This window comes from Neohortaea acidophila (assembly GCF_010093505.1).
Source record: "Neohortaea acidophila strain CBS 113389 unplaced genomic scaffold BDY17scaffold_9, whole genome shotgun sequence".
NCBI classification, from domain to species: Eukaryota; Fungi; Ascomycota; class Dothideomycetes; order Mycosphaerellales; family Teratosphaeriaceae; genus Neohortaea; species Neohortaea acidophila.
In genome coordinates, this window is record NW_022985518.1 from 111,175 (window position 1) to 133,451 (window position 22,277).

The 22,277-nt window shown below is 57.3% G+C and overlaps 10 protein-coding genes across 10 annotated transcripts; 6 read left to right on the forward strand and 4 right to left on the reverse strand.

Moving 5' to 3' along the window:
* Positions 1–17: 17 nt before the first annotated feature.
* Positions 18–1,766, reverse strand: BDY17DRAFT_301688 (ubiquitin-conjugating enzyme E2-binding protein). The gene is made up of 3 exons (XM_033734284.1): positions 1,167–1,766; positions 260–826; positions 18–187 (listed from the first exon to the last, which is right to left on the reverse strand). The coding sequence occupies exons 1-2, from the start codon at positions 1,758–1,760 to the stop codon at positions 266–268; spliced, it is 1,155 nt and encodes a 384-aa protein (XP_033586971.1). The 5' UTR covers positions 1,761–1,766; the 3' UTR covers positions 18–187; positions 260–265.
* A 193-nt stretch (positions 1,767–1,959) lies between these two features.
* BDY17DRAFT_255258 (uncharacterized protein) lies at positions 1,960–3,105 on the forward strand (the record flags this gene model as incomplete). Its single annotated transcript, XM_033731515.1, has 1 exon — positions 1,960–3,105. The coding sequence occupies one exon, from the start codon at positions 1,960–1,962 to the stop codon at positions 3,103–3,105; it is 1,146 nt and encodes a 381-aa protein (XP_033586972.1).
* A 329-nt stretch (positions 3,106–3,434) lies between these two features.
* BDY17DRAFT_255029 (uncharacterized protein) lies at positions 3,435–5,172 on the forward strand (the record flags this gene model as incomplete). The annotated part of the gene is made up of 2 exons (XM_033731488.1): positions 3,435–4,502; positions 4,564–5,172. 2 exons carry the CDS (start codon positions 3,435–3,437, stop codon positions 5,170–5,172), a joined length of 1,677 nt encoding a protein of 558 aa, XP_033586973.1.
* A 141-nt stretch (positions 5,173–5,313) lies between these two features.
* BDY17DRAFT_255021 (uncharacterized protein) lies at positions 5,314–8,160 on the reverse strand (the record flags this gene model as incomplete). The annotated part of the gene is made up of 2 exons (XM_033731486.1): positions 5,314–7,104; positions 7,156–8,160. The coding sequence occupies 2 exons, from the start codon at positions 8,158–8,160 to the stop codon at positions 5,314–5,316; spliced, it is 2,796 nt and encodes a 931-aa protein (XP_033586974.1).
* Positions 8,161–8,708: 548 nt separating this feature from the next.
* Positions 8,709–11,076, reverse strand: BDY17DRAFT_301693 (uncharacterized protein). The gene has a single exon (XM_033734285.1). It carries the CDS (start codon positions 10,666–10,668, stop codon positions 8,926–8,928), a length of 1,743 nt encoding a protein of 580 aa, XP_033586975.1. The 5' UTR covers positions 10,669–11,076; the 3' UTR covers positions 8,709–8,925.
* Positions 11,077–11,806: 730 nt separating this feature from the next.
* Positions 11,807–12,559, forward strand: BDY17DRAFT_255002 (S-adenosyl-L-methionine-dependent methyltransferase; the record flags this gene model as incomplete). Its single annotated transcript, XM_033731484.1, has 1 exon — positions 11,807–12,559. One exon carries the CDS (start codon positions 11,807–11,809, stop codon positions 12,557–12,559), a length of 753 nt encoding a protein of 250 aa, XP_033586976.1.
* A 488-nt stretch (positions 12,560–13,047) lies between these two features.
* Positions 13,048–14,757, forward strand: BDY17DRAFT_230709 (fungal-specific transcription factor domain-containing protein; the record flags this gene model as incomplete). Its single annotated transcript, XM_033730211.1, has 1 exon — positions 13,048–14,757. A coding segment is annotated over one exon (1,710 nt), but the record flags the coding sequence as incomplete, so codon positions are not given.
* Positions 14,758–15,881: 1,124 nt separating this feature from the next.
* BDY17DRAFT_254793 (amidase signature domain-containing protein) lies at positions 15,882–18,011 on the forward strand (the record flags this gene model as incomplete). The annotated part of the gene is made up of 1 exon (XM_033731468.1): positions 15,882–18,011. One exon carries the CDS (start codon positions 15,882–15,884, stop codon positions 18,009–18,011), a length of 2,130 nt encoding a protein of 709 aa, XP_033586978.1.
* Positions 18,012–18,110: 99 nt separating this feature from the next.
* Positions 18,111–21,376, reverse strand: BDY17DRAFT_312318 (uncharacterized protein; the record flags this gene model as incomplete). The annotated part of the gene is made up of 5 exons (XM_033735612.1): positions 18,111–19,114; positions 19,166–19,627; positions 19,679–20,953; positions 21,006–21,130; positions 21,186–21,376. The coding sequence occupies 5 exons, from the start codon at positions 21,374–21,376 to the stop codon at positions 18,111–18,113; spliced, it is 3,057 nt and encodes a 1,018-aa protein (XP_033586979.1).
* Positions 21,377–21,568: 192 nt separating this feature from the next.
* On the forward strand, positions 21,569–22,266 carry BDY17DRAFT_192298 (uncharacterized protein). The gene has a single exon (XM_033730019.1). The coding sequence runs from the start codon at positions 21,762–21,764 to the stop codon at positions 22,218–22,220; it is 459 nt and encodes a 152-aa protein (XP_033586980.1). The 5' UTR covers positions 21,569–21,761; the 3' UTR covers positions 22,221–22,266.
* The last annotated feature ends 11 nt before the right edge of the window (positions 22,267–22,277 follow it).

Here is a 22,277-nt window from a genome sequence, read left to right on the forward strand (position 1 = left end):
GTTGTCGCGCGACGCGGCCCATTGGCGCCTAACGACGCCGGCTACAACGTTGGCTCTCCCCATGTATGGCGTGCGATGTGCACAATGGGAACAACCACTCAGCGTCATTCATCTCCCGCATTGGACTGGGGAGGTGCACATTGCAGATTCGGGTAAAAGAATGGATTGGTGGAGGTATTCTGGGGCGGTTGTACTGCACAGCCTCGAGCGGGGCAATTCATACAATGCCACTGGGTTTGGGCTGACATATGTACATTAGTTTCCATCATATCCTCGCTGGTACAAACTTCTCCAGCAACCCCACCTTCCACCTCTGAAACGTCCGCGCAGCAGGCGGAAGCAACGCACCACTTTCCTCGAGAGCGTGTCTGAGCAGCGCAAGCTCGCTTGCCTGGAATTTGATTTCTCCCTCCGACAGTACAGAACCCGTCAACTTCTCCGTTGCGCCGATGGAATTCTCGCAATCCTGCCAGAGGATTTTTGCCACGCGAATAGGTTGTACAGTCGGCTTGAAAGAGGAGGTGATGTCGAGATCTGCAGCGAACAGCCAGAGTTTCAGAGCTGGGCTTTCGGGAGAGGAGGTAGATTCGTAGGCGGTGAATTTCCTTACGCCTTGAGTGTCGACGGCATTGAGGAGTTGGCATGCGAACCACTGCTGGCGATCGTAGGTGGCAAAGGGGCCATCTGGGGATGGTGAAAGGGATAGTTGAGGTTTGCGTAGTTCGTAGCCCTGGGTAGAAGCACGTGTCTGGCCTAGAGACGTGTGACAATGCGCGCAACATATGGTCGAGTAGTCTTCAGCCGCTTGATCGGATTGTGGGAGAAGCTGGTCAGGACAACATCAGCCTTGAAACACAGAGTGCGCGTAAACAAATCATCGTAAAGAACTTCAATTGCATGCATGTATCTAGTCCATAATCCCATCAAAGCCCACGAACCTCTCGACTTGACAGTGAAACGCTAGACGGTGTGATCGCGAGCGGCCACCAGCCCAATCCAGCACCGGAGTGCGGTTTGGTGCCGGCTGCCGCAAGCGTCAGGCTCATTTTGGGGCCGATTGTATCCCGACTCTGCCGTGAGGTGTGCTCGGAAAGCGTGAGAGCGCCGGTTCTTTGTGGCCCGTGGAACAAAGTACTGGACGGAGAGAATGAAAAGAACAGACCTACCTCGATGTTATCGCAGTCTTGTGGGGTCAACAGAAAGCTCATGACGGCCACCATGCCCACGCCAGGCTGAAGGGCGAGTTGACTCCCGGCGGCATAGCCTTTGCTGGAATGGGCGTGGTCATGACTGTGCGGTTCATCAGGTTTGTGACAATGCCAGAAATCCATCATTTCCGCCCAGCCATCAGAAGGAAGGTCTTTCCATTGGGTGACACGGCCCCGCGGGATGATGACGGAGGCGCAACATTGGCAGCGTATCTCGGTCTCGTCGGTCAAGACATCTCCAGTCCATGGGACGAAATTGGCATCCTCGAGGGAATGGCTGGCATTACCGTTGACTTGGCTGCCCACTCCCTCGACTGGAACGCGGAAGTGGAGTTCCTTTGCAGGGTTCTTCGGGATCGGCAGCACGGCCGAAGCATTGTGCAGAGTGACGGGAAGATGGACGCTGGCGCTCTCGCCGTCGTGGGTCAAAGTGAGAATGCTTGAACTGCCGTCGATGCTGACTTTGGTGGTGTCGTTAGAAGGCGTGGACAAATACGCCTGGATGGAAAGAGTGCGGATATTTTTGAGATGTTCGGTGTAGAGGTGGATCATTGCAGGCGTGGATTGGGAAGAAATGGCGGAGTTGTAATGCGATTGACAGGTGAAGCTGCCGACGCAAACTTTTGGCCACCACGAGTTTTGACTTGCAGGGTTGCATGGGTAGGCTTTGGACGTGCAAGCATTGAAATTGTGGTAAGACTGTCAGACAGAACGGAACGAACACTCCGCCGGCCTCCCACGGATTGCAAAGATGGCCACGTTAGAAGGCAAGTCGCTGGGCCATGTGCTGGTCACGGGAGGCTCGGGCTTCCTCGGCAACCACATCGTCGCCCTGCTCGCATCACGCAAGGCCTGCTCCAAACTGAGCGTGCTCGACCTCAAGCAGCCCCTCAAGCCTGTCAGCGGCGTCGACTACCACATGGGCGACTTCACCGACTACGACGCCATCCTCGCCCTCCTGCAAAAGCTCAAGCCCGACGCCGTCGTCCACACCGCCAGCCCCGTCCACAACATCCCGAGCAAGAAAGTGCTGTACACGGTCAACGTGGAGGGAAGCAAGAACCTGATCCGCGCGAGTCAAGAGGCGAAGGTCAAGGCGTTTGTCTTCACATCCTCCGCCAGCGTCATCCACGACCTCCGCTCGAACCTGATCATGGCCGATGAGACATACCCTCTCATCATGGGTAAGCAGCAACCCGTATACTACACCGCCACCAAGGCTATGGCCGAGCAACACGTCCTGGCGTCCAACCGCACTGCCGCGCATCCCAAGTTCCTGACCGCCGCCATCCGACCGAGTGCCATGTTCGGCGAGGGTGATGTGCAATTACTTCCCGGGGCAATAGGCGCATACTACCGCGGCCAGACCAAAGTCCAACTCGGGCCCAACGATAATTTGTTCGACTTTACGGAAATCACCAACGTCGCCCATGCCCACCACCTCTGCCTTGCTGCGTTACTGGCTACACGGGAGCGAGAAGACGGGGGCGGTGCGATGCCATTGGATCACGAGAAAGTGGATGGGGAAGCCTTTTTCATCACCAACGACTGCCCGGTGTACTTCTGGGACTTTATGCGCTCGGTGTGGGCGACGGCGGGGGATAAGACGGATATCAACAAGGTGTGGTGGCTGTCAACGGACCTGGGCTTGTTCATTGCCACGTTGATGGAGTGGATCTTTTGGATCTTGCGCCTCGGCACGCCCAAGCTCACACGGCAGCAGGTGCAGTATTCCACCATTGCCAGATACTTCAACATTGAGAAGGCGAAGACGAGGCTGGGCTATGAGCCAATCTGCGGCATGGACGAGGGCATTCGGAGAGGCGTGAAGGATGCTCTGTACCGTGGAGTCGTACCTGGACAGCCGATGGAGCTGAAGGGGAAGAAGTGGGAGTGATGCGTATGTATGTGTTTGTATATTCATCCACAATGCCATCCTATGTGAGGCTGAGAATAGAGTTGGTGTGGCGCCAGATTAAAGTTTCAGGAACGAGGCGGCGCACGGACGGTTTCATATGACGGGCAGGGACGATGCGCGCAAACAAACAACCGCGCATCGTCACCACTGCAGGGGCAAAGCGAAGTGCAACAAGCGCTCCCGACTTCTTCTGACTCTTCCTCCTCCTTTCAACGGCCGTCTTGTCCAAATCAATACACCCTCCATTCATTGCGGCACCTTTGAAAACACCACCTGTCACGACGCGACACGCGTGAAGCAGCAGCAGCATGGCCAGCACATACTCCTCGTTTCTGCAGTCCCCCTCCCCCTCCCACCTCGCCGATGACGCCTCCCTTCACTACATCACCACCACCACCTCCTTCACCTCCGCCCCCGCCATCCTCAAGCACCTCGCCGCCCAAGCCAAGCAGGTGGTGAAGAAGGAGGAACGCGTGCTGCACACCGTCGAAGGATCGCACACTCTCTTCCTCGAAACGCAAGCCACGCTGCAGTTCGACAATGGCGGCGGCGCTTACCTGCCCGGCATGGACCAGAACGTGCTGGACGAAAAGCTCGTCACCTTCCCCCTCCTGCACGTCGTCAACTTCACCTCCGACCAGAAGATCTCCACCATCCGTCTGCACTGGGATCAGGCCACGTTGCTGAAGCAGGTCGAAGCCATTGGACGCACCGGCCGCAACTGGCCCATTCGTGATGGCAAGGCACAGATTGAGGCCATTGCCTCCAGCTTGAAGGCAGGCGGTGCGGACGTGCACGCCAGCAGTAATAAGACTCCCCTGAGCCCACGCCATCCCAATGAAGTCGTCATCCGCCAGCACCAACGCGGTGACAGCAAGTCCGCCAACAACCGCGATCCCCAAGACATCTTCCTCCCGCGTGACACCAATGCCAATGCTGGAGCATCCTACGACGGACCCAAACTCGCCCCTCGCGTCTCTGCGAAGCCTGCCCCTCGTGACTATGGTGAACTCTTTGCGGGTGAAGACTCGCCCAAGACTGCTGCGTCAAAGATCCGCAGCCCTTCTCCCAGCAAGGCGGACGGTGCCTTCAAAGCGGGGGCTGGCAAGCATCATACTGGTAACCGACTCTTCGACGAGAACGATCCCGCTGCCACCGCCGCTGCCGGCACATCAATGATCTCACCTGAGCGCAAGAAGACATTGGATCAAAAGTACCAGCACTTCTCGTTTGGTGATGGCGAGGATGCGCCGGAGGCCAAGCGTTCGGGAAGCAGGAACATCAAGCACCAGCCGACCTTCAGCTTCGAGGACTTCACCACGCCGCTCAAGTACCGGCAGAAGGCCCGGCCGGATGATGAGGTGCATTGGGGTGGGGTGAGTCTTCTGCCTTCCATAACCTCTATAGTACAGCATGACTAACTCAAGCATACAGGAGGATCCTCCATCTCCTCCCATCCGCCCAATCGTCCACGCACCACGCAAAGATGCAGACACCCACTTTGTCCTCTCCGACGACGCCCCTCCCGCAGACGACAAGAGAACCCATCCGGAGATGAACAACAGAAAGCTCTACCACGACCCGGTAACAGAGGACATCGGCGCAGACGAAACCGTCAAAGCCTCCAGCACGACCACAACAAACGTCAACAACGCCCGCCGCGGCACCGACTTCGACCAGCACTACACCATGACCGACAACCCACAACCCACATCCACAGCCTCGGCCGCGCAAACCGAACGTCCGTCCAGCAGCCGCGGCGGCCCGCGCACCGATATGGAGTCGCACTGGGCTTTCGACGACGCGCCCAAGGAACGCAAGATTTACAAGACGGCGGGCGATGGGATGGGGGGACGGAAGGGCGGCGTTACTGGTGGAGCTATCGGCATGTATGCTCAGACAGAGGAGCCGAAGAAGATTTACAAGACTGCCGGGGATGGGATGGGGGGTAAGAAGGGGTCGGGCAGGTTGTGGGGATTCGGGGATGATAGTGATCCGGAGGCTATTGAGGATGCGAGGGTCCGAGGGAGGGCGGCGAGGGTTTGAGAGGGTAGTGTGATTGAGACGGTCTTTCTTCTTTCCTTTGTACACAGCGGACGAGAAATTGCATGATACCATGTAGTTAGGACCACCACCAAGAAGAAAAACTCTATACTGCACTGCCAATTAGTGATCCCATGCCGTCTCTTACCCCTCAGCCAACACCATCCGCACCATGCTCAAAAACTGCGGCATCATCTTGTGCAACTCGACAATCCCCGGCTTCTCCGGCTCGCCCGCATTCCTTCGCAACACATCCTGCCTGCGCAGCCTGCGCTTCCGCTCCGCCGCAATCGGGTCCCCGCCATCGTCCTCTTCGTCCTCGCTCTCGCTCAACCCATCATCATCATACTCATCCCCGAGATCCATATCCTGCAAATCCATCGCGTTGAGCCCGAAATCGCCAGGTTTGAACGTATTCGCGAGCCCATTCATCTCCCCTCCCGCCGCCGCAGCAGGATCATCGCCCGAAGCCATCTTCTGCCGCGTTTTGTCCTGATGCCAACGCTTGCGCGCCGTCTGCCACTTGATCAGACTGTTGATTTCGCGGATGGCGGCCTCGCGGTCGACGAGGTGCATCTCCACCGCCCCCTGGAAGAGGGCGTTCATATCCAACTTCCCGCCTTTGGGCCCGTTGCGCAAAAAGTCGAGAATGCCCTCGATCCACGTCATGAGTTTGTCAAAGAGGCCGTTGTCGTGCAGGTGGACTTCGTGGATGAATTTGTAGAGGGCTTCTTCGTGGCGCGCGCACAGGTCGATGAAGGATTGGACGGTCTGGTTGGGGTCGGCGGAGATGTCTTGCCGCTGTGCCTTTTCGATGGTCGCGATGGCGTCGTCGGCGAAGCGGGCAAAGTCTGTGACGGAGTTGTACACGTTGGCGCTCTTGTACACGCGCACGAGCGGTTCGTAGAAGATGGTGAAGAGGTCGCGGAAGAGGCGGAGCGTGTTGGCCTCCTCGACCATTTCCAGCATCATCTGCTTGTCGCGCCGGCGCGTGTAGAGTTTGAGGAGTGACTTTAGTTGTGCGTATAATTCTGCGCCCTGCCGCATCTCGGCGTCGACGTGCTCGACGGCATTGTCCCACGCCACCCATGCGTTGAAGACTTGTCCGATCTTCTCCGGCTCTAGTTCGGGCTGGATTTCCTCGGTCTGTAGGAGCTTGACAAGCAGGTCGGTCTGTTCCTGCATCGCTTCCTCACGAATCGAGTGCTTCATATCTTCGTCCGCCATGGTGTAGTTCTTAATCTTCTCGCACAGAATGGGCTCATCAATCTTGGCGGTCAGAGCGTCAATGGAACGTTGAATACCGCGAATGCCATCGCCGAGCGCCAGGCCGAAGATACGTTGCAGCAAACTCCTGGCACCGAGAGGCTGGGCCATGAACAAATCCAGCACAGAAGTCATCACAGCCGCGGGGTTCGTGAAGCGAATGACCTGCTTCAGTGCTGTATACGGAACCAAGGAATGAATGCGTTTCGCCTGCGCAAACATGTCGGGACTGTTGTCTTCGGCGAGGAAGAGATGGTACAGTGTTGCGGCCACCTCGATGCGCACCCACTCCGCAAACTTTCGATACTCCGGGTCCAGATCGGCAAGCTTATCCTTTCTTTTGATTTCGGTGAAGAGATCACGCAGTCCGTTCCGCTCAATGACTTTGCGCCGGAATGTCTCCATGTGCACATCAAGTTCGCGTGCGCGCTCGCGAGCGACTTCAAAGAATCGCCGTTGCTCTTCCAGCCGCTTCTCGTCCATTTCTTTCCTCCGCTCAATATCGTCCAGTTCTTCTCGCGTGGGGCTGATTGGTTTGGCGGTCAGGAAGTCGTACATGGCCTGTGAGTTGGCGATTGCTTCGTTTTGTAAGAAGTTGCGAAGAAAAGCGCGCAGTGACACTCGCTGCTCTTCTCTGTAGAGTACCGCGGGAGCCGGTGCCGGTGACGCCTCGCGGGGTGTGAGTGGCATTTTCGGCGTCGATGGGAGAGGCGAGTCTACGGATGCACGCGGGGAGCTGGCGCCATGGGACGGCGAGAATGAGTTGCGAGGAGAGTTGGTCCCGCCTCCAAGCGATGCGCGCGAGTTGTTGCGAGAGTGGCTGCGAGCGCCACCTCCGGTCCAGGAAGAGAGGTAGGAGCGGAAACTGTAGCTTGAGGGCTCGTCGCCATGTACCTCGGACTTTCCAGTGTCTTGGGTAGAGATTGAATCGACGCTGTCCGCATCGTCATCGCTATCGTCCTTGGAGCTGTAGAAGGAGTGCGAGCGGTTCTTGTGTGGCAATGGAGGCAGTACCTTGCCCGGAATCTCCGCCCGCAGCTTCTTATGCATACGGCGGAAATCGCCAAACCTCCGACTCACATACCGCTCCTTTTCGTCTCCTCTCTTGACGCGAAGTAGAAATGAGGCATGCTGGTGGTGTCGGACATGCCGCTTCACACTCACCTGCCGCACCCCGGCAACATTGACGTCCCAACCATTAATATCATGCCCCTGCGGCACATTCACCACCAAGCCCTGCTCATTCGGCCCGCTATCCACCACTTCCATCTCGGAGAAGCGAATGCGCTCTTCATACCCGGAAGCGGTCGGGATTCCCGAAACCATCATCAACTCGACCAGCTTCTTCGCCTTCAGCGCCAGCTTGGATCTCTTAGTCTGCTCGAGCCGATCTTCCGAGGAGCTGATGTGCTTGTTGGCGAAGCTTTCGAGGAACACCTGCAGCTTGTCCTGCCAAAATTCCTTCTCCCGCGCTTGATTGAGGAAGGGGAAGTTGCGGACGTGGTGGACGAAGATGTAGCGGAGGAGGGGGAGTTCGGAGTCTTCGGGCGGGACCTCGCCAGCGTCGGAGCGGAAGGGAGCGCCGAAGCGTTGGAGGGCGGTGGGGTGGGAGAGTTCGTGCACCTCCCAGACTGTCTGTTCGGAGAGGAGCTCACGTTTGAGGTAATGCTCTTGCTTGCCGGTGAGAACGGCGCCGGGAGGGGGGACGGAGAGGATGGAGGACATGGTGGAGGGGTCGGAGCGTTGGAGGAGTCTGCGCTGGTCGGGGGATTGCTGTTGAGCGGCGTTGCCAGCGGGGGTGTCGGGTTGTTCGGAAGCGTCAAAGAAGGCCTGGTTGTCGATGCTATCGAGTCTTCGGAGTGGATCTCGCGAGAGGCCCGTCTGTGTCCTGCTCTTGCGCTCGGTCGATGCAGCATTCGCCGCTGCCATGTTCGTTGAGGCGGCCATGGCGGGTGATGGGTGACTGCGCAGGCTGCAATTGAGAAATTAAGAGATCACTGTACAAGTGAATAGTCGTGACTCCCCCAGCGCCATCAACTGGCCCTTTCCTCGCTGAGGGAAAAGTACGGCAGGGAAGGGATCATTGGCGAGTGGGCGTTGCGGCTGTGGATGCGTATGCAATGACGTCGGCCTGCTCAAGGCTGCATCGCCAACGCGGGCCAAGACCGCCGGTGGTTTGCACGTGGCAGAGGGAGGAGATTGTGGTCGAGGAGGAGTGAAGTATGCAGCACCGTCTTTCGATTGAAGAGACTCCGGCTGGATTACGCAAGAGGTCGCATTGGATTGCTTCTCCATCGGAAGGAAGGTGCAATGCTCTGTCAGCCATCACGCCTTCCTGCGAAAATAAGGTTTCAAGTGTATACGACGACAGATCAACCCCACCAAACCACGTCGCCAGAAACAACCGGGAATGAAGAGATCCGATGATGAGTGAAGGCATTGCTACCCAGTGAATAGATACATGAGGTGCGACTACAGCATGCCCAGCTCTCAGCAGAAGCCCGACCCGCCCAGGACTCCAAAGTCGTCGAGTACACCAAAAATGCCGCAGTCGTCGTCCAAAATGCCCAATGCCGCGTCTGCCCCATATGCCGTAGATATATCATCCATAGCCCACGACATCATGTGCCCAGCAAGCTCTTCCTCGCTCCCTCCATTTGAAGTACCGTGATCGCCCAAGTAAGGCTCGTCACCAGAAGCATCCACCGCAGCCTCGTCAAACTCCTCTTCATCATCATCAACATACGACCCCACCCCATCAGCACGCACCTCAATCTCCCTCAAGAACCCCGCACTCTTCAACCAAGCAATGGAAGGCACTTCCCCTCCAGCTTTTCCAGCCCGACTCTCCCTCTCCTCCCCCCTCGCCTTGCGTCCCCTTTTCCGCGGGAAGAAGTGCGCCCGCCGTAGATGCGCCGCAGCATTGTAGTACACATTATACTGCTTCCCCTGCTTGCACTGCTTACAGATGTTCAATGGGCGCACGGGTCGCGCGGGGTGGCCTGCCCCTTGTTCGGCTTTTGATGGCGGCGAGGTTTGTTGCACCCCCGGGTCGACGCAGATCCACACTTTCTTCGTCGGGGTGTGTGCACGGTCGTGGTGGCGGCGGAGCTCGTGTTCGCCGCGGAAGCCGCCGAGGTGTTGGGTGCAGAGGGTGCAGTGGAGGCGGGGGTGTTGGGGGCGGATGTAGGGTTGCTTGCTGATGGGTTGTTTGTTGTTGGGCTTCGTCGTTGTGCCTAATGGCTGGAGAGGTCTGAGAGGAGACTTGGCTGTTGTGCGAGTGGCGGATGTTGGACCTCTGGCTGTGTGCTTGGAGGCGATTTGCCGCTTGCCGTTTGCCACTTGCCTTTTGAGATGAGTGGCTGCTTGGTAGTCTTCTGAGGAACCACTGACATTGCTATCGTTGCTTTGCTGGGATGGGCTGTGCCTCATTTGTTGGGTGAATGTCGTTGCCGCCTCCTGACGATGATCGTGATGCATCACCTCGGTATCATGAACGGAAGGAAAAACATCACCAAGGAAAAGCTGTTGCGAACCAACTGCACCAAATCCAAGACTACTCGTCAAAGCATATTCATCACGACAGTAATCAGTAATAGCCTCGCTATTACCAAGCACATCAGAAGCGACATCTGACAAGAAAGATTGGCAAAATGCTTGCTCTTCAGCTTCATCAAGAGGAAAGAAAGGGGGATCAGACAGGGTGGAATCGACCCGCAACATATCAAACGCGTCGGCGAACATGGCACTCGTCGCACTACTCTGTCGGCTCATCGCCTCACTTGAGAGCGTCAAGGGCGTCGGCGACAGATTACTCGACATGCTTGTACTTGGCGACACGTGATACGGGTGGGGGAAGAGCGAGGAGGGCGATGGCCCTGCGACTCGTGCTCTTTTGTTTACGGTGACTTGCGGTTGATGCTCGGAGTCGTTGTTGAGCATTTCGATGAACGCGGCTGGTGAATACATCTGTTCATACAGCGCGGAGTTGTGATTAATGGTTCCGCCGAGGGGAGGTTGAGCCGTCGAGCCGTAGGTGAAGGATGCGGTGAAGCCGGTGTCGAGTTGTCGAGGACGGGGCCGCTTGTTGCTGTTGCCGATGGTGACGGGGTGTTGGATGAAGGTGGGTGTTGGCCAGCCGTCCAGTCGAGCAGAGGCGCTCATCGTCGAGCGGGACATGGGGACCGAGCCGCTGTGAGAAGTCGGAAGCCGCATATTCCGGGAGGTGGGCATGCCGAGGGCCTAGACTCGTCAGTCACGATGGAGGGAGTGCCAGAGATAAGCAGAGGCCTGTACCAGTCCAAGCTGCCGCGTGCCTTGAGCCAGTGACCCTGCAAAGCCTGGCCAGTCCGTGCCCTGAGTTGGTTCCGTGAGTCCGTCGCCGAGAAAGTCGGGGGAGGTGGAGGATAGATGGTGCTGATGAGGGATGCCGTGCCGTGGTCGTCGTCGTTCCTCCGGCCAGTCCGAGTGGTGACCCCGCCAGAGAGCCAGAGAGTCGCCTTGGAGGGTGCCTGAGAGATCCTCAAAGAAGTCTCGGGGGAACGTCATATCTGCTGATTGATGTGAGTGTGAGTGACTAAAGCAGAAAGACAGAGTGTCTGAGAAGATGGAGGAGGAGGAAGAAGTGAAGAGAAGTAGGAGGCTTTAAGGAAGAGATGCGAACCGTGCGACCGGCCGAGAGAGCTGCGGAAAGGCGTTGGGCTGCGTGAGAATGACGAGGCAGCCAATCGCAGTCAGCCTGATGCATCGTCCACCCGATGCAGTCGAGAGTCCGGCAAGCTTGAGCTCGAGCTGTACGCGATCGAAGACTTGCAGCACCGCATGACCGTCCGCATTCACCGTAATTGGGCAACAATGCCATGACTCTGCTTGTGCCTAAGTTAAGACCACCACATCACTTGAGCGTTTAACCATTGCCTTGGGTGGCGTGTGCTCTTGCCGGCGCCATATCCGGATCAATGCACATCATCCACGATATGAGTGCGTGTGGGCAGCCATCGGCTTTCTGGAGTGCAACTCCTCCTGCCCACTGGCCTCACTTTACGACAGGTTAGAGGATGGTCGTGACATTGCCGGGCGTCAAGAATGCGCAAGGCGTGCGAGCTTGGCGTCAGACGGGTGTAAGCATGACAAGCGATGTTGTAAGCACGATAGGGAAACCATCTCCTACGTGTAGGTAAGGTATCTTACCAATACCGTGATATGGTCATAGCCCAGCGAGGACTCTCCGGCGTCACGCTTGTCCGTCAATTTTGATCTGAGAAAGAGACCACCCCGAACGTACAGACTGTGCATACCAGCACCGATAGTAGCAATGACGCAGCCACCATCGACCAGCGGTTGGACGGATGGGAGACCGCCGTGGGAAAATATGGGCCAGATTTTCGGCGCGCGCACGGCAAAAGAGCATGCAGCACACCTCGTGCCCTACGTCCAAAGCCACCACCACATCCTCGATGTGGGCTGTGGATTGGGCAGCATCACCGCAGACTTGGCCAACTTGGTGCCGCAGGGAGAAGTGATTGGTTTGGATCCCAACCCCAAGACTACCGAGGCGGCGAAAGAGGCGGCGGCGGCCAAAGGAATTGCCAACATTACGTTCGTCGACGGCGACGCTCACGACCTGGCTCGCTACGAGTCCGCGTCGTTTGACATAGTCCATGCCCACCAGGTCGTACAATACTTCCACACGCCCGTCAAGGCGTTGACCGAGATGCGGCGAGTGCTGAAGCCCGGCGGCATTCTCGCCTTACGCACCAGCAACCATCTCACCCTCTGGCCCACCGACCCTACACTCGAAAAAGAGCAGGCATGGTTTGCGGAGTTCGTCAAGGCTCGCGGGGGCAATGTCGGCGCCGGCTGGTACCTCCACACCCTAGTCAACCAGGCGGACTTTGCGTGGAAGGAGATCCGCATCGGATCTGCTTGCTGGGAATTTTCTGGGCCGGACGGCCTAGCAGCGTGGAGAGCTGGGACCGTGGGCAGCGCGAGAGCGAGTCTGATGGGCGCTGGCTACGGCACGGCTGAGGAGCACGACGAGATTGCGAGGGCGCACGTGCGGATGTGCGAGAGGGGCGATGCGAGGGTGATCGGATTGGACACTACCATTCTCGCACGTAAGTAGCTCTTGTCCTTGATCATCATCCTCGTCTTCTTGAGGGAGTACTCGAGAGCAGGTAAAGAGAGATGCAATAGGTAGCATCCAATTAGGCTATTGCATGATGAGGTAAGCTAGCGTTCCGCTGCTTCCGTCCCGCTCATTGGCCGGTTGCGTCGAACCGAGGATCGGCCGGCAGCCCAAGGTCCTATCCTTGACTTTCGCGGCGGGAGGAAAGATGAGGTGACGGACCGATCAGATGCCCGACACAGCAGATTAAGTTCACGCAGGCCAGCGAGAGGATCCGCCGGTCTGGCTCATCCGCATGAGCTCCCGAGCCCCCCGCCTATCTGTTCCCCCACCCATGTTGTGCATGCGGACGAACGACGAGGTAATGCGATGATGACCCAAGCTTCGCCCTCCATTGCCGGCCCGACATACTGTGCCGTGTGAGATGATCGGCACGTTGAGGCGCAATGGACGACGCGGACGCCAACAAGCCCCTCAAGCGCTCACGACCATGCGACTCGTGCCGCAAGCGCAAGAGCCGCTGCGTCACCGAGGGCGAGAGCAGCGTGTGCGTGCTGTGCAAGTTCCACGGCCAGCCATGTACGTATGAGGAGGCGCCGAAGCCGCGCAAGCGCAATGCCAGCCGCGACGGCGAGCGCTCCAATGCCGCCTCGCCCGTCAAGCGCAGCCTCGCCTTCAAAACCATTCCCGGCACCGGTGTGGAGGAATACGACACCCTCCCCGGCCCCTCCCTGCTCAAGCGCACCCTTGGCCTCCAGAACCTGCATCATAGTCAGTACATTGGCCGACACGAAGTCCCGGATCCATATGGAGCTCCTTATGCCGCTTCATCGGACGGGGCAAAGCGCGCGAAGAAGTCCGACGATCTCGAGATTGTTGTGCGCCCTGTGCATCCCTCTCACGCCTTTCGCATCATCCCCGACCCAACCACCGAGGGCTACTCGGAGCAGCGCGGCTGGATCGACGACATCGAAGCTGCCGTCTACCCGCACGGAAACCACCTCGTCCAACTGTACTTTCGTATCATCCATCCATCCTTTCCCATCCTCCACCAACAAGTCTTTCTCGAAAAGTACGCAAGATCGTACCGCGAATTCTCTCCGCCTCTGCTGGCCGCCGTCTACCTCGCTGCGTGCGGCTACTGGCGATATAGCGAACATCTAATTGACTACGAAAGGCCGGATCTGACCAAGCTGCGACATCTCGCCTTCGCCTCCTTTCGCGCCACCGTTATGCGACCCAAGCTGTCTACAGTGCAAGCAGGCTTGTTACTGGCACAGTATGAAGCCACAGACAAGCATGGCTGGATCAATGGACAGCAGAGCAAACTCGCTCACCAGCTGGTCGACTTGGCATACACGCTCGGCTTGCACCTCGATGCGCGACACTGGGAAATCCCCGACTGGGAGATTGGACTGCGACGGCGGATAGGCTGGGCGGTCTACATGCAAGACAAGTGGACTGCGCTGCTCCATGGCCGCCCCTCGCTGATCAGTGCCCACGACTGGTGTGTGCCGCCGCTTGACGAGGACGACTTTCCGGAGATTGAAGAAGACGACCGGGAAGGCAGCGCAGAAGTGGAGAAAAGCCGGCTAGTATTTATGCAAATGGCCTCGCTCACGGAAATTCTGTCAGGCGTGCTGGTCGATGTCTTTTCCGCACGCAGTCAGCAGATGCTCGATGCGGCCGTCGGCGACAAGATCGGCCTTTTGCTCACGTGGGTCAAGCCCTGGCAGCTGCATTTGAGGAATTGGTTTTCCTCTCTGCCAGAATCCTTACGAATGGACACCGCGGCATCCATGAAGCTCTCGCCCGTGGGCTACTTGCGTCTGGCTTATCTCACCCTTGAGACTTGTATCCATCGACACATCATCCGCACACTCGCGATGAGCGAGACCGTGGACCCTAATCTCGTCCGAGCTTGTCGCGCCGCAGGCAAGGACCGACTCATCAATGCCGTCGACTTCCTCCAGCGTCTGCAAGCGCAGCACCTCGCATCCTTCTGGTACTATATCTCTTCCAAATGCTGCGCACTCATCCACGCCTTTGGTCAGTCGCTCGCCGCGTCAGCCCTGGACCCCGCCGAGCGCGCCTTCTACGAGCAAAAAGTAAAAGAGTTCCGCTGGACGCTAAAAGTCAACAGCGAAGCGGGCACGGGCTTCATGAAGCAAGCAATCGGCATGCTGGACATTTCAATGCGCATCCAACCCATGCGAGCCGAGCACGGCCCTTCGTCTCTCGAGACCAGCCCGTCGGCGAACTCGCAGTTCGACACCTCTTCCAATTATTCCGGCGACTTCAAGCCCGACCTCTCGTTGCAGCAAGGCGTATATGGAAATTTTGCGGCCCCACCCACTCCACGGAGTAATCATCAGATGAATGCTTCGTATGACTTTGGAGACCCGGCAAGGTTATCGGGCGGTGCCGGCGACTTTTTCGTCCCTGCTCCTGACGCCGATTTTGAGTTTCAGGCTGGGCTGTACGACCGGACTGGAGGGCTGAATATCTCGCCTTGGGCAGCGTATCAGTGAAGAGCTGATCGTTTGTTCCATGTATTGGAAGCGCCTCTTCGTGACCCGAGCTTCTTGTATGGCCTGGTCGAATAGACATTGACTTCCGGGAAGCGGCGCGGTTCAATGTCTCGGCATCATTCTAGATGTTGTCTTCTTGCAGAGTTTGGTCTCCTCGAAAATTGCCCAAGATATCCAGATGCCGGGGGAAGGAAGCGTGGTATCGAAATCGATCGTTGTCCGGATGAAAGAAGGAGGTGCTAGGCGTGCCTAGCACGCCCAGTTGGAGTAGCCGGGCATTCTTTGGCCGTAGTTGACTGATCTGAAGTGAGGCAAATGGAAAGGCAGGATAGAATCGAAGCAGACAAGGCGGAATGCTGAAGCCATACCAATGTCTCTACCGTGACAAGGCACCGCGTCTTTTGCTCCCTTCAAGTCATCATTCATTTCCATTGCATTCGAGAGGAGGAAAGGAGATTGCTCCGAAAGTATTTGCGGAACGGAGGGCCAATGTAGCATACGGGCAATCGCCAAGCTCTGGCCGACGCGCCGCTCGCTCGCCGTCGGCCCACGACTTGCTCTCGACGAGCTGCATGTCGATCTATCCAAATACTTTGATGGCATCTGCCGCAATGAACTCAACTTCCTTCATTGACGGCTCATACCCTGTAGGGAGACCGGCGAACGCCGACGTGAGAGGATTCTTAGATTTGGCCGCCGGGTGAGCAGTCGCATCTTCCTTCTCCTCCTCTACCCGATACTCTGCCTCGGGGCTACACCTCGCAACCATGTTGGATCCCACGCACACCATGGAGCTACCATCCGCCAGGCCGTACACCTTCCGCTTCACCCCCGAATCAACAGCCTTCATCATCATCGACATGCAACGCGACTTTCTCGACCCCAACGGCTTCGGCGCCATCCAATGCGGCAACGACGACGTCTTCCGCGAGGTGCGAAGCATTGTTCCCAAAACGCAGGCTGTGCTGGAAGCGTGTCGGAAACTCGGCTTGTACGTCGTGCACACCCGCGAAGGCCACCAACCCAATCTCTCCGACTTGCCTCCTTCCAAGCGTCTGCGGCAGATTTCTGCGCCGAATGGCCATCATACTATTGGTATTGGGGATGAGGGGCCTATGGGTCGCTTGCTGGTTCGTGGCGAGTATGGTCACGATATCATCGATGAGCTCCGGCCTGTGCCTGGTGAAGTGGTGATTGACAAGCCCGGCAAAGGCAGCTTCTGGGACACCACTTTGCATCGGGCGTTACTTGCTCGCGGCATCACGCATCTGATCGTTGCAGGCGTGACGACGGAATGCTGCGTCAACACTACCTTCCGCGAAGCCGCCGACCGAGGTTTCGAATGTTGCGTGTTGAACGATTGCACTTCCGGCTTCGATGCTTCCTTCTACACCAGCGCCCTCGACATGCTGTGCTCCTACGACGGACTGTTTGGCTACGTGGGCACCTCCGATGAAGTTCTCCAGCAAATGGCTCCAGCGGCACAACTGGCCACTCCTCCCACCACTCCGCCCGGTTTCCAAGGCGATATATCTCTGGCTGGCTTGCAGCGCCAATACTCTGCCAGACTCACCAGCCCAACCGAGGTGATCAAGGGTCTTTCCTTGCGCATCGCGGAATATCAGCAAGCCGATCCCGCCGTCTGGATTCATCTGGAATCACCCGAGACGCTACTGCACTCGGCCAAGGCGCTGGAGGAGCGCTTCCATGGCAAACCTCTGCCACCCCTCTACGGCGTCCCCTTTGCAGTCAAAGACAACATCGACGTCGGCGGTATCAAAACTACAGTAGCTTGCGAAGAGTACGCCTACACACCCGAGCGAAGCGCCCGCGTCGTCGACGCCATGATTGCCGCCGGCGGCATCTTCATCGGCAAGACAAACCTCGATCAACTCGCCACCGGCCTGTCAGGCTGCAGATCCCCCCACGGCTCTCCCCATAGCGTCTTCAGTCCCAACCACATCTCCGGCGGCTCCTCCTCCGGCTCCGCGGTAGCAGTCGCCGCAGGCCTCGTCTCGTTCGCCGTCTCGACCGACACCGCCGGCTCAGGCCGAGTACCAGCCATGTTCAACGGAGTCACGGGCTACAAACCTACCAGAGGTACCCTCTCTGCCCAAGGCCTCGTGCCCGCCTGCAAAAGCCTCGACACCATAACCATCATCGCGCCGACGGTCGAAGAAGCGCGCAAAGTCTGGCTAGTAGCAGACGAAGGCCCCGATCCTGCCGATCCCTACGCCAAAACGCAACAATCCCTCGCTCTGTGGCATGTCGACTTCCGCGGCCCCAAAGCAGGCGGCTTCAATTTCGGCGTCCCACCCCAATCCGCATTACAAGCATGCACGCCCGCCTTCCAACAAGGCTTCACATCCGCCATCGCCCGCTTGGAACGCGCAGGCGGCACCCGCGTCGAAATAGACTGGACGCCCTTCCAAGCAGGCAACGACCTCCTCTACGAAGGCGCCCTAGTACAAGAGCGCATAGCCAGCATCGGCGCAACCTTCATCAAAGAAAACCTATCGACCTTCGACCCCGCCGTCTCTTCCATTTTCTCCGCCGCGCTGGCAAAAGAAGTCACAGCCCCCGACGTCTTCCGCGACCTGCACCTCCAAGCGGAATCTACACGCTATGCGGCCGCCATCTTCCGTGACGAAATCGACGTCCTGCTCGTCCCTACTACGACGTGCCATCCCACCTTCGAAGAGATGCGCGCGGACCCGATCGCGCTGAACTCGCGCTTGGGCGCCTTTACTCATTTCGGGAATGTGCTGGATCTGTGCGGGCTTGCCGTGCCGGCGGGGACGTATGTGAGTGAGGGTGGCGGTGGGGAGACGTTGCCGTTCGGGGTGACGTTGTTGGGGGCTTCGGGAAGGGATGGGAGGGTGTTTGATATTGCGAGGGAGTTTGAGAGGACAAAGTGACATGACTGCCGACTCTTTCCGTAAAAGTATATCTACAATAGCCCTAGCAACGACTGATGGTGTATCTTATACGCAACGTATTGGATGCCGCGAGAACGCTCACAAAAACCAAGTCAAAAGCCAATCGCTCCGCACATCCGGCGCCGGCTGCGTCACCACACACTTGTTGTTGCGCGCCAGGAAGGCGCCTGAATTGTTGTACTGCACATACGCCTGCCATTTCCGCGCATGCTCAAGCGTATCATCCGACACGCCTGCCGGGTCCTGTGGGATCCAAATGATGGGCGCCGATTCGCGCGTCACGGGATCCTGATACGCGGCTTCGAGTTCGATGGAACGCTCTGGACGGGACAGGTCGGTGAGTTCGTCTGGGTAGCCGGCGATCGCGGCGCCGAGTTGATCTTGGGCTTCGCGCTTTTTGAGCGTGCCGCCACCGCCTTCGCTACCCTCCGGACGTAAGCTGACTTCCCGTTCGTGGTTGATGTGCGACAGCATTCGGCGAGCGTTGTCTGCCGTGCGGGAAATGGCGTGTTTTTCGCCGGCGGCCCCGGGTCGGCGTCTAATACTCTTACCGAGGATTTGCAAGGGCCCGCCGTCAGCGGTGAGCGGTGGTTCCTTTTTCGGCTTCTCTGAATCCGACGATGATCGTTGCTCCTCGGTCTGTTCGACGCTTTGCTTCACCTCCTGCTCTTCGTTGGGTGGTGTGTTGTCGTTCTCGCTTATAAATCTGCGCCGTTCGGCCTCCGCCGCTGAATCCTCCAGTGTAACGGGAAGGAGTTCACGAAGCGGATAGAAGAGCGTTTCCGTCACATAGTGGTAGATGCCTGTCAGAACCAGCACAACAATCATGATGATTGCTTGCGGGCCGCACGCCACCTTGTCTGCAGAGTTTCGGACGAGGAAGAACAAGCCAATCAAGGCGATTTCCATCACGTAGATGCCGGTGTACAGCAAGGAGAGGGCGTGTTCGAAGAGCAGACCATGAGTGTCGACCTTATTCCGCTGGACGTAGTAGTAATTATGTCGGTATGCGATCCAGAAGAGGAAGAACATGATGGAGATGAAGACCAGGACCAGAGGCGAGATGACAGAGTATATCAAGCCTGAAAGGGCCAGTCAGCCAAGGTTCAAGGACAAAGAAGAGCACTACTCACCAATGGCTGCAAAGTTTGTAAACAGCGAGTAGACATTGCCCCACATCTGATGGGGAATGGTCGTCTGAAGCCAGGCTTCCTCTCGCGGAGTTTGGGTGAACCAGGGCCAGATCATGGTGATGTAAAGAAGACGCAGGTACTGGAAGAGAACGCTTCCGCTAAAGCCCAGAGCCTGGATGATGAGGTAGTTGAAGAAATAATTGGCGGCTTTGGGAAGGTCGTAGGCCAGGGTGCTGGAAATCGTGGTGGGGTTGTTGATGATGGCACCAATGGTAGCAACCAGCCCGGAGGAAATCGAAGTGACCAAGACCAACTCGATGAACAGGAAGGTGAAGTAAAAGGTTTGGGTGTTGACCTCGCGTTTGCTTCGTGTGGGCGAGCCGACGAGCACAGCCAGCTTACGGCAGAGTGCGGGCACGACGAGCTGAATTAGCAAGGCGAGTAGAATGGATGCGACGGGGCCTGGAGGACGTTAGTAGATGTGCGACATTTTCATGGATTTTCTGAACCCACCTGAAATCAAACTAATAATCCAATTCGGCCACGGACGCAACCAATGCAGCCAAGTGTAATTGTACCGCACACTTTCCAGCTGAGAGATGATACCGAGAAACGTGGCCGGAATACCCCAGAGGATGATCATGCCGATAAAGAGGACGACGGCGATACAGGCCCTGACGAAGCGATCCCAGGTCGTCAAGCCCATGTTCGGCCAGAGGACTTCATGAGGGGCAACGTCGAGGAAGCGTGGAGACATGCAGCCTGGGCGATGATGAGTCGTCAAAGCAAAGGCCATGTGAGCAGACATTTGTCGGTCGAACTGCACAAAGGCGGAGTTCTGCTTCTTAAACTGAGTTTCGTCGTCCAGGTCTTGCAAAATTTCGTCAATTTGTACATTAAGACGGGCGATCTCTGCGCGAAGCCAGGCAATTTTGGGCACGCTCGTGGTCGGCTCGCGCTTCCAAAACTTGAGCGAGGAGGGTTGCGTTCGCGAGTCGGTTTCATCCTCGATGATCTTGACTTGACTGCCTTCTGACTTCTTGAGGTACTTCCGCCAGAGCTGATCGTGGTCCTTGCAGTCTTCGTCGAAAAGCTTGGCAATGTGCTTCAACGCTTGTTGAGTGTCATTGGTCGCGACTTCATGGCGTTCTGAAGGCACCGTGAAATCGAGAGGTCTGATTCTCGGGGCCGACTCGACAGCCTTGGCGGATCCAAGCTTCCGATACTGCTTGTTGACCGATCGCAGAATCTTGAGTTCTTCCTTCTCCAATGCATGGCAGAGCTTCCGCCGACGTGCAGACAAAGCGCGCAGAGACTTATAATCTCTGTTCACCCACACCGTCAGTTTGCTCCGGTCATCATTGTCGACGAAGACGTCAAAGAGGGCTTTCAAGGCTTCATTGCTGCGATACTCGCTGGGAATGTTGGTGACGAGGACCGTGCGAGCAGAGGCTTTGAGTCGGTGTTCGGGAGAGGTGAGGTACTCCTGGCGGACGGCAATGAAGTGTAGCTTCTCGCGATAGATTCGGTACAGTGTCCAGGCGATGGCCAGGCATGCGCAGACGAGATGGCCCCAATAACGGCTAGTCTGATTGGGGGCAACGTTCTGGAAGGACAAGACATTCAAGCCCGTGACATTGTAATTGTGTGGATGTCCGCCGACCTCGAAGGTATTCGTTCCCGCGCCACCGTTGTAGTTGATGGGAAAGAGAATGGGGACGATGATGATGGTCATGGGGACGAAGATGACAAGCATGGCTCTGATGAAGCGGATGAAAAAGTAGCCGTCTAGAGAGTGGTCAGCGAATGGTGTTGATGTTGGATCAAATACCTTGCATACCCAGGCCACATTTAGCTTTGAGTTCTTCATCCTTGATCGTGACTACTCGCCGAATCCACTTCCATGGACTGACGGGAATGGCTTCGACGCGTAGCCGGTCTTGCACGAGATATGTCTTGGGTTGACTGTGAAGGGAGGTGTGAGTGGAGAGTTTCGACTGCCGCAGACATGGCCACCTACTATATCCTGCGCCCGGCCCCGGAGCTTTTCAACAGAAAGAAGCCCGAAAGTTCAAATGCGAAAAGAGCCAGACCGGTGGCCAAATTGAGGGCGAAAGCCTTGGTGGTGATGCCATTCGAACTGGTGGCTTTACCGGCGTCACCGTTGATGATGCCACCAAAGGGGTTGTCTGAGCTGTTGCCGGAACTCATGTTTGGAAATAGAGACGAGTCGTCGCGGGGTGTGAGAGGTCAGGGGCCCTCGACGTGCTGCAGAAGATGAGATCGCTGTGAAAGGCGTAGAAGAGCGAGACTATCACATGGCCGCGGAGTCGTGGCGTCTCGGAGAAAGCAGTCGCATGAGGAAGCCTTCTTGTCGGTCGTGGAGGGCGAAGACGTGAAGTTGGTGAAGGTGCACCGCCACTGCAGGACTGTCGATGGGTGAGGTGTTTTGCGACGCGGGCGTAAGGCAACAATGACGCTGGTGGCACCTGCTTCTGGCCAATGATTCCTCTTTGCCACTCGGCCCGCCCCGCTGCCGCCAAGGCCCGAGATAGCGCGCAACGATCATCTTCACCTCAACTGAACTGCTCAACACATGATAACGAGGTCTAATGAGCTCAGACATCTGCATGTCACCCCTGAGAGAGTGTTGAAACGCGTGTGCGTGAGCTGCAAAGTCGTTGCATTGTTTGCATCACTCCCGTCTGCCGCACCGGTCTCCATGTGCCGTCATCACTCCGACGAAGACATCCCACCTCCAAAGCACCTCAAAGATGTATCTGACAACCATGCCCCTTCGAAAACGAGAGACCTTCGCAAGAATTGGGGCGAGGCAAGTGCAACCTCCCTCATCCCCATCCAAGATCGTGGCCGCGAATTCCAATGCAACGTTGCGGCCTTGTCCTTCTACATCTTGGCGTGGCAAGCCTCTCGACGTCTCGACACAGCCCCCGTCCAACCAGTTGCATGGGCCTTCCATGTCCAATCCCCATGCGGGCACTCGTTCCCACTCCATGTCCGTGCGGTGATACTTCCCCAAAGGGACATGGCCTAGAAGCTCGAATGGAAGGCGTTTCGCGCGGCGCCAAGTAGGACAAGAGATTTACATGCG

What these genes read in the sequence shown, in the direction of transcription:
- BDY17DRAFT_301688 (XM_033734284.1), bottom strand. Translation starts at nt 1,760, where the DNA reads ATGATCCACCTCTACACCGAACATCTCAAAAATATCCGCACTCTTTCC. An exon ending in AAGACTGCGATAACATCGAG is followed by an intron (nt 827 to 1,166) that starts GTAGGTCTGTTC and finishes TGTCCTGACCAG; the next exon opens with CTTCTCCCACAATCCGATCA.
- BDY17DRAFT_301693 (XM_033734285.1), bottom strand. Translation starts at nt 10,668, where the DNA reads ATGCCCACCTCCCGGAATATGCGGCTTCCGACTTCTCACAGCGGCTCG.
- BDY17DRAFT_192298 (XM_033730019.1), top strand. Translation starts at nt 21,762, where the DNA reads ATGATAACGAGGTCTAATGAGCTCAGACATCTGCATGTCACCCCTGAG.